At 39.6% G+C, this 9,373-nt stretch overlaps 1 protein-coding gene across 2 annotated transcripts in view; it reads right to left on the bottom strand.

The window, feature by feature from the left end:
- RPS6KA2 (ribosomal protein S6 kinase, 90kDa, polypeptide 2) overlaps positions 1-9,373 on the bottom strand; it is a 292,047-nt gene that overhangs the window by 48,051 nt on the left and 234,623 nt on the right. For both annotated transcript variants that reach the window (XM_014951152.1, XM_014951153.1), the window contains 2 exons: positions 7,467-7,537; positions 6,559-6,647 (listed from right to left, as the gene is read on the bottom strand). In XM_014951152.1, the coding sequence (XP_014806638.1) occupies positions 6,559-6,647; positions 7,467-7,537 (160 nt within the window). The remainder of the gene's footprint in view (positions 1-6,558; positions 6,648-7,466; positions 7,538-9,373) is intronic.

The raw sequence follows: 9,373 nt of genomic DNA, 5'->3' as shown, positions 1-9,373 counted from the left end.
TGTTTTGGTGGTGGGTTTGGGTTTTTGTTTTTTTGTTGGTTTTTTTTTTTTTTTTTTTTTTTTTTTTTTTTTTTGTGTGTTGGTTGGACTCGATGATCTCTGAGGTCCCTTCCAACCACTACGATTCTGTGATTCTGTGATTCTGGGAAATTTAGGGAAGCTCCTCTGAGATTTGGTAATGAATCCAATTCCTTCATTACTTTTGCCTTATGTCTTCACTGAAGATTGCTTTTTTTATTCCTTTAGCTCAATTTATTTGCTTCAGTGCCATCGCAAAAACCAACAGGTGCTCAGTAATAATTAAACAACTGTCAGAGATTATTTAGCATGCCATTTTGGGGGTTGATTTCACTTTATTAATAGCACCTTTCATTTTCCAGTATGAGAAATAACATCTGGAAGCAAATGCTTTGCATTGCAATTTTGGAATCCATTCCTGAAAGGTACCCAGCACTTCTTTACAAGGATGCTGAGCACTCTTGATTCCTAAAAGTACTCGGGATTCATAAGCATCTTGCAAAAGGCACTCAGCACCTAAGACGACTCAGTTTTTTATATGCAGTATTTGTACTTTCTGAAGATCAACATTACAAGCAGCTTTAGAAAGGTCTTGTCAGCTCAAGCTTTTGTAAAATGTGACATCTGCTCTCCCTGCGTGCAAGACATTACCGATGTTTGCTAAAATGCACTGATCAGGAACGGCTTCCTACAGCCTGCTTAACATCCACTGACGAATGGATACGAAAAGCAAACACTTCCTGAACACAACATGCAGGATTGTCTGTCAGGCCTGCGCGAAAGTAACGCAAAAGGAATGTTCTTCTGATTACCTCCCCATCCTGGTGATCTTACAGTACAGACAAATCTAAGTGACGCACATGAGGATAAACAATCCTGGCCCATCATACAAAATGATGTGCTCGGAGCTGATCAACCCCAAAGAGAAGTGAGATCTTTGGGTTATGACAGACAGACAGTTCTAGCTAAACAACACAAAATCTCAGAAAGAAAAAAGAGGACAAAAGGGAGAGCATCATTGCACTGTCACTGTGTAAGTCTGTTGTACACCTACAACTAGAATGTGGACTGTAGTTGACACCCTCACCTATAAAGGAGTATGCTTATTAAAGGTAGGAAAAATCAAAGGGCAACACAGAATGGTATGGAATGACTGAGAGGGCCAGGACTTTTTAACCTGAAAACAGCTGACCAGGGATTTACAATAGGTCATCACATGATGCTAGCAGGAATCAGTTTCAGAACAACCTGGACACGTTTCCTCAGGCAACAGATAGTTGTGTGATGTAGAAATCCTTGGAAAAGAAGATGTGGACGCAAAACATTTATATAGGTTCAGGGGGAGGGCAGAAAAGTGTTGGGCAGAGAAATCTGTTGAAGATTACTTCATTGACAAATCACAAGTGGTTCAGGAAACTCCTTGCTTGACCTTAAAGCAGTGGTAGACTGGGAGAGAATTTGGGTGAAGTATTACATATGCTTACCCTATTCTTACTCTTCCCTAGGCGCTTGTTATTTTTTGTTCAGGTACTGAACAAGAAAATCCTAAGACTTAGATAGTAATAAGACTTGTTCCTTATCTTCCCTAGTATGTTTTTTCAATGCATAATCTAAAGTTTGCACTAGATTCCCGTGGCAGATTCATTCAGATTTTAGCAATGCCAACAGAAACACGAAACCAACACAGTTACTCTGAAGAGAATTACATTAAGCAACTCTTCAGAGAAGAAATATCTGTGAAACATGTTTTGTGTTCAGTGGTGGTGACTGGAAACTTCATAATGTGCAGTAGATGTTCTTTGCTACATAAAGGTGAAATCCAAGTGCCAAACTGAGTTTGAAGGACTGAGTTAAATGCTACAGACCTGTAAACTACTGGTAGCATTCCCTGGACTGAGGATAACAGCTAATGCATTCCATCTTCTCTGTTCTGTCCCTTCCCCACTGTTTCCCTTTTCCCTCTTTTCTGGGCTTATGGATAGATACATCATTGTGTGATGGGGACGACCTGCCTTTTTCAGATGATCTATTTGAAAGTCATACTTTTTGCTACTGTTGTTGGTTTTTTCCACAACAATACAGAAATCAGGACCAAGGAAAAAGGCCACCCATAGCTACTTCTCTTAGTGGGGGACTGCAGTGTGCAGTAAGGAATGCAGCATGAAGTTGAGACAGGCATTTGTTTGAAAAATTGGCATTTCCCACTTGGAGCCACCTCAGAGCTCTGGCACAGAAGGAATATGCTGTTAGGAATGCCAGGGCTTGACTCCATCTCTGGTTAGCTTAATGTATTAAAGAGATTTAGGATGGTAATAGCCTAATTTTGCAAAGAGTGAAGGACTTCCAATTCCCAGCAACTGATTTTACACCACGGAAAAGGTTCAGTGCTTCCTGCAGCTTTTATTCCCCAATCTTCCCCACCATGAGACCTGCTGGTGCAGCCCACGGTTCCCTCTTGGGCTGTGTGCTGTGGCCACAGGCAGCAGCTCGTGGCCTCTCCTGGAGAAGGGAGGTGGCCCAAGGGTGCATTCAGGGACATCTCTGGGAGTCTGGAGGGGCAACCCTGACCCCGCTGCAGGAGTCCATAGGAGAGGTTGGGCACTGCTGCTTAAGGAGGAGTCTCTCTGGATTTGCACAGCATGTTTCAGCCATGCATCTGCCATCTGCAAATCTAAAGTCGTACTGGAAAGAGATGTGCCTTCGCAGAGAAAAGAGAAGCACTGGAGAGGTCATAACTGGAAAGTCCTGTTTCATAGGGATGGATGCTTCTTGGCATAGAGATGAGTATTTAGCAAACTGCTGAAGCACAGCACATGATGGCACACCACACGACTGCAAACCTTTTACCTTCCTTCAGGTTTCTAATCGCTCTTTTTAACTTTGCTTTAACTTAAATTTAGTAATCAAACCTATCTGTAAAGAAAAATCAGCACAATCAAACCTACTGCCTGTAAATATTCCTACATGCTACCCAGCCCCATGAGAGTCTGAGAAGATAAATAATGCTTTCAGATCAAATTGCCAGTTTAAACACATTATAGAGAGCAAGGATTTATATAAAAGCAGCCTCATTTTAATAAGCGACAACCTGATTATCTAAGATTGTTTTATGCCTGTAATAAAAGTGTCTATGAGCAGTAACAGTAGAATGTTTTATTTGTAATTGGTTTTGATTGTTGAATCACTTTGGATCATCTGAGCTTTGAAATATATTAAGGGGAAAAAGGGAGACCTATGAATTTGAAAGATGATTATTTGGATATTCAAAATGAGCAGAAAGAGTTTCCAAATCTTTAACTTCAGATTATAAAATTTTAGTGTATCCACAGGTTCAAAATCTTTTTAGTGGGTTAGATTTTTTGAAATGTGTTTCTAAGGTTTACAAGAAAGATGCACAGTCACTCTGACAAAGGTGACACTTGTTTTTGAAACTCATTATCTTATAAAATTGAAAAACAAAGTTTTCTATGTGCCAAAGCAGAATGTATCTTCTCTGAGAACATGGGATTAAGGAAGTAATAGCTATTTCTTTGGCTTTTACTCTGAATCTGCTGGTGCATGGTTTTACTCTATACATTCTTGGCCAAGATTCTCAATTATAAGGACTCTGGAACATTTATATTGCTCAGCAGTGTAGGGAATTCCTGAAATGCTCTTTACATTTATTTACCCACCTGAGCAGATCCAGGTCTTAGGGCAAGAATTAGTCCCTTGCCTAAATTCCTGGCAATGTAATGAACTAACACTTTCATAGTACAATTTCCTTTCTGAGATGCTTACTCCTTGTTTGCCTGGATATTCCAGTTATTTTAAGAATTTGAAATTATTCTTGTCCATAATCTGAAATTTGTTGTACTTAATCAGAGGAATAATACCAAAGCAATAGTATGCAGACTATTTGTACAGCAAAGTGTATAGGCTCAGAAAAGAACAGAACAGGCCTATAAGAAGGGATGCCAAAGGAAGGAAGACTTTTAACTCCTTAAAAATTTTTCTAAAGCATTAATATGTTCACCAGTCTTAAAAATAGAACCAGGTAAACTGGATTACTAAATTTCTTCTCTGCCTTGTCTGAGTATCTCCCTTCGACTCTAATATTTTTTTCCATTAATAATCCAATGCTTCAAAACAAAGTTTCAAAGCAAAATTTTAGAATACATCATCAATCTTTATTTCTATTTGTTAAGATATCAAAATGAAATGGCAAAAAGCAAGATGGTAGTCAGAATAAAATGATTTTTGAAGCTTAGCATCTTTCATCTTGCCAAAGTTAAAACCACTTTGGAACTAAATACAAACACTTTCCAGATTTGCAAACTTCTGAAACAATGGCTGAAAAGAAGTGTTTGATCCATAAAATGATTCATTTATTTTAGCACGCTTCATTAATTTTCCAAAGATTTTTCAAAACAGGATGTCTAAGCCTACTTTTCTTTTAACTTCAGACTATTATTCCTTTCCCAGAAAAAGCTAAAATCCACAAAGTTGAAGCAGTCCTTTTATCTACTGACTTCTGTTCAGTATTTAGGCCAACCATTTAAGTATTCCTTCTTTCATTACCAACAAGCTGTTTTCATTGTCCCTCGTGCTGATTCTCAATCAGTTAAAATAGAGAAAGCCTTCAGAAGATTTCCACCACTATCCCTGAAATGTTAAGATCTATTTTTCTGTTACTCTTCTAGATTTTACTTCCTTGGATGTTTTTGTTATAAATAATCTCTTTCTTTCTCCCACCCTTACCAGTATTTCAATAAACCTCAGGCTTAAAACCTTGACCCTTAGCAACTCCCTGTTATTAAAAGGGAGTCGATATGGGGGCTAGAACTGTCATGGCTAAAACTAAGCAACTTTGCTTATTTTGGTAAGTAGCTTTTTATTTAAGGATCAGTATCCAGAAACTCCCACTGACTTAACTGGAGCCCCATTTTGGATGGATAGCAGCTTGTGGGAAGCCACAAAATGAGCAGAGCAGAACAAAACCAAGAGACGGAGACAGGGAGGAAACAGCAGAAAGGAATGGAGCAGTGGAGTGGGGAAAAGTCTGTATTTGCTGCAGCATCTTGTTTTTTCTGAATGTAGATTAAACCTAGGAATCCCAAGACTCTAATTTTGTCTAATGTCAAGCAAATTGCTTGAGAGCAATTGAAACCTGCTGAGAAAGTGTTTTTTTTCCACTATCATCTCTCCAGCATATCAAACTACAGAAGTTACTGTTTAGGTCAAGAGGTAAAACCCATGGGAGGGAATTGCCTCCATGGGCCGTGTGGTTGTCCCCCCAGGAGGAGAGGAGCCACAGCAGGGTGATGAGAGACTGGCTTCCCATTCCTGCCCAGCCCTGTGGGAGGTTGGGTTGTCCCCTGGTCCCTCTGTGGCACAAGGTCTCTGGGCTCCTGCTCTTCCCAGCGGCAGCCTGCTCCACACTGTCCTTGTCCACAGGACTTGCTTGTCACAAGTCTCAATATTTAACCAGTCTATGCCATTTTCTAAAAAAGAAGTCATTTATTAGCTGCCAAAACTCCCATGGATAGCAATGACAGTCAACCACGTATTTAAATATGACCCATTAGCTCTCTTCTTGTGATACAGTTTACAGAACCGAAGGTTCTAAAATTACAAAATGTCCAACAGAGGCACGAAGGAAATGTTTGTGCCTTTCTTTTAGAAGCAAATTCTTCCCTTGCTCATCCAAAATGCAGAATATGAGAGATACGAGGAAAAAAGAAACCTCCAATATTTTTCACAGAACTAGATAAGATTCTTAAATGAAAAACAATACAGTGCTATTATCTTCATATCATTCACTTGATATGGCTGTTCTTATTTTTCCACATAAAAACTGAAGACCAAATTTGCAATGAAAATCATGCAGCAGGCATTGTCCATGACCTTGCCAAATGCAACTAATTACTTAATAAAACTCCCGAAAACAAAGATATGGCATAAGATACATGATCCAATACATGCTTCTAGTTTATCACAATTTAAATAGGATTACTAACAAAAGGTGAAAACACAGTAGTAAGAAAGGAGGTAATACATTTAGGGTAATAAGGAAGAAAGCCTACTTTGAAAATGTTCCCAGCAAACAGAATGAGACAGCATTGAAATGTATGTGAGAATAGGAGAGAGAAATTCTACTCTCTTTTGCTCTCCACCTCAGATTTGCAGCTAAATTACACTGAATTAAAAAGATACCTGTTTCTCAGTTCCTTATATTATCATATGCAGCAGTTATCCTAAACCCTTCATAAATGCTGGTAGTTTACTCTCCCTCTTCATTGAAAAAATTAAAATACAAGTTAATACATTGTTTTAGGTTCCAATGGCTCCAGATTTCAATGGTTAATACAATGTTTTAGATTTCCCTGTGCTCTTTGCAAATTTCTCTGGTAATGCTCAAGGTTCACTGCACTCTGGGAAGGAATGCAAAAGGCTGCATAATGAAGAGGATAACTACCAGGGAAGATGAACCAAGAGAAATGATCACCACCAGACAAGGCAGAGCACACATAGCAAATGCCCCATCAAATGCGCGCGTACCTAATCTGTTGGAGGGGTTCCTCTTGAAGAGGGCTCGCAGCAGGCTCTGGGCTTCTACGCTCAAGAACTGCGGCATTCCCAGCTTGGCTCTGAAAGAACACAACACTTGAAAATAGATTTTTTCAAAAATTTTCTCCACCCCACTGTGGTTTTCAAAGTGGAATTGCAGTAGTCAAGATGGGCAGACATGAATTTGGAGACCAAGGGCTGCCTTAGCAAAATGCAATACAGATTGAGGACCCAATCTTGTTCTGTTGGAGTTACCACTCTATTCATTACAGGTACAGTAGATCAAATGAATCTGTTAACACCTTTAGCAACATATGGTCATTTTCCTACAGAAATTTTTTTCACTTTTTTAGCTTGCTGGAATAAATTTGAAAATCAAGAGGAATTTAAACAAACTAACTAAAATTCATGAAAACAATGATACTAAACCACATATCAATTAAAGAAAATAAAACATTTTCCTTGGCGATTCACTACTACAGAGAAAAATTGTATTGAACAAAGATAAGATTCAAATCCGTATGTCTGCACTTAACATTAAATGAACGGGAAATTTGCAAGGAAAAGATCTGAAACTTGACAACAACAACACATAAGCTGTCCTGCAGAAATGTGACTGTTCCCACTTTTGTGTGGATAATGACATTCTGTATTACAGAAAGTAGGATACATTTCTTTTGTAAGGCCCTCTCAGTATTTCACTTCCTACTATTTATTCTGAAGGCAATTTTAAAGCCACATGCAGGCAGCAGTTGTGCTTGCCTTACCAGATTTATGCCTTACAGAGCTTTGAAAAAGACATTATTATTCTCTACCTTTCATATACCTGGGAGCTGTAGGCTGCCCAGAGGGTACAGTTAACTCACAGTCAGAGCAAGGAAAGCAGTTTCGGTACTCACTTGAGAATGAGAGCCATTGTCTCCTTTCTGTCTTTTCCCTGGAAGGGTAATGATCCCGTCAGCATCTCAAACTGTGGAGTAACAACAAAATGGTAAATCAAATGAGCATTGAGACAGTCTGCATAGTTGATAGACACCACACCCACCTCCTATCTCTAACGCAACTGAAAACTTGAGGGAAAAAAATGGCCCAACAAGCTGTCATTCATAAAAAAATGCACTGCATCATGTAGAATCATAGAATTGTTCAGGCTGGAAAAGATCCTTGGGATTGTTGAGTCCAACCATCAACCCTACTCTACAAAGTGCTCCCCTACACCATATCTCCCAACACCACATCAAATGACTCACAGTCAGGGATGGTGACTCAACCACCTCTCTGGGCAGCCTATTCCAGTGTCTGACCACTCCTTCTCTGAAGAATTTTTCCTAATGTTCAGTCTAAACCTACCCTGTTGCAACTTACAGCCATTCCCTCTTGTTCTATCACTAATTACCTGCGAGAAGAGACCAGCACCAACCTCTCCACAATGTCCTTTCAAGTAGTGGTAGAGAGTGATGAGGTCTCCCCTCAGCCTCCTCTTCCTCAAACTAAACAGTCCCAGCTCCTTCAATCACTCTTCATAAGATTTATTCTCCAATGTAGAACATGAAGAACCAACATGACTGTTTTGTTCAAGCGTCTTGTTACAAACTGTTTACACTGATACTTGGGGTCAAGTTTTAGTCTTTTTGGAAAGAAAGGTCATATATGCTACTTCCTCCAGCACCCATTTTATGGCCAATGCTGGAGATGACATATTTGGCTTGGGGGACACTTAGTGTGAAGGGGTATGGCTGTTCTTAGATGTTTGGCATGGACTGTGGTGCAAGGGAAATGGGTTAAACATGCCACTCTTCATCTTCTTACCTTGAGTTGAACCACCTCTTTGACTGTTTATTTGCAGCACTTAGAGATGCCACTGCTATACTTTGCAGGAGAAACATGCACAAACCCCACATTCTGAAGGCATTCGAGCATGTGTTTTTCTCTCCCGCTTTGGTTCTCCTGGCTGCACTTAGTGATAAATTTTGCAAGTGTCACATTTAACTGAACCCAAATCTCAAAGCAAACTCAGCAATCATCATCAATTATTTGCCTAACTCACACAGGAAAACATCAATCAGTTATGGTTCCTTTGAAACAGATTAGTGCTTTCAGTAAATTTGACAGAATTTCACATTTGTAACAACCCTCCCCCCCAAACTCCAGCCAAAGAAGCTCGTCTAATATGGATTCAATATCAGGTCTTTCATGCAGCTCCTGCCACAGTGTTTCATGGGGGTATGAGCAGCAGCTGGTTCCTCTGACTAAGGGATGATGAAGGTTATGCATCACGAAACACAAAGACACCAGGAACATCATTCAGCCTGGGCACAAAGGAGGACAATGTCCGTTTGAGGGTAAGGAGAACTGTTATTTGCTTCTGTCTGTGACTCAGGCTTTGGATCTCTTCTACTATAATATGTACCTACTAATTAATCAGCATTGCTATAATTAAATGCCTGTTAAGGCAGGGAAGACTCTGCAACCCATATGTAGTTTTTGTATCTCATCACACAAGTAACTTCACTGCTCTCAGGAAGCACATTCGTGCAAAAAAGGTCCTCTCGTTACCAAAACTTGTGTGAGACTGCCCCACAGCCTGATTCTTCCCTTTTCCCAGATTAAATATAGCCATACCATAAGAAAAATATAAGAAAACATAACAAAGCTGTAACCGTGACACTGTAATGCTAGTTTTGGGAGGAGGGCAGACGAGACGTTTAGAGGCCAGATAACTAACTGCCTATAGTTTACTGAAGGATGAATCTGCATTAGTAACAAATTACCTCAAGCCAATAAAACTCATAGTAGATACAAGGAG

This window comes from Calidris pugnax, unplaced genomic scaffold (assembly GCF_001431845.1).
Source record: "Calidris pugnax isolate Ruff unplaced genomic scaffold, ASM143184v1 scaffold24, whole genome shotgun sequence".
Taxonomy (NCBI): Eukaryota; Metazoa; Chordata; class Aves; order Charadriiformes; family Scolopacidae; genus Calidris; species Calidris pugnax.
The sequence above is the reverse complement of the archived record's forward strand: the minus strand, read 5'-3'. Positions and strand labels throughout refer to the sequence as shown.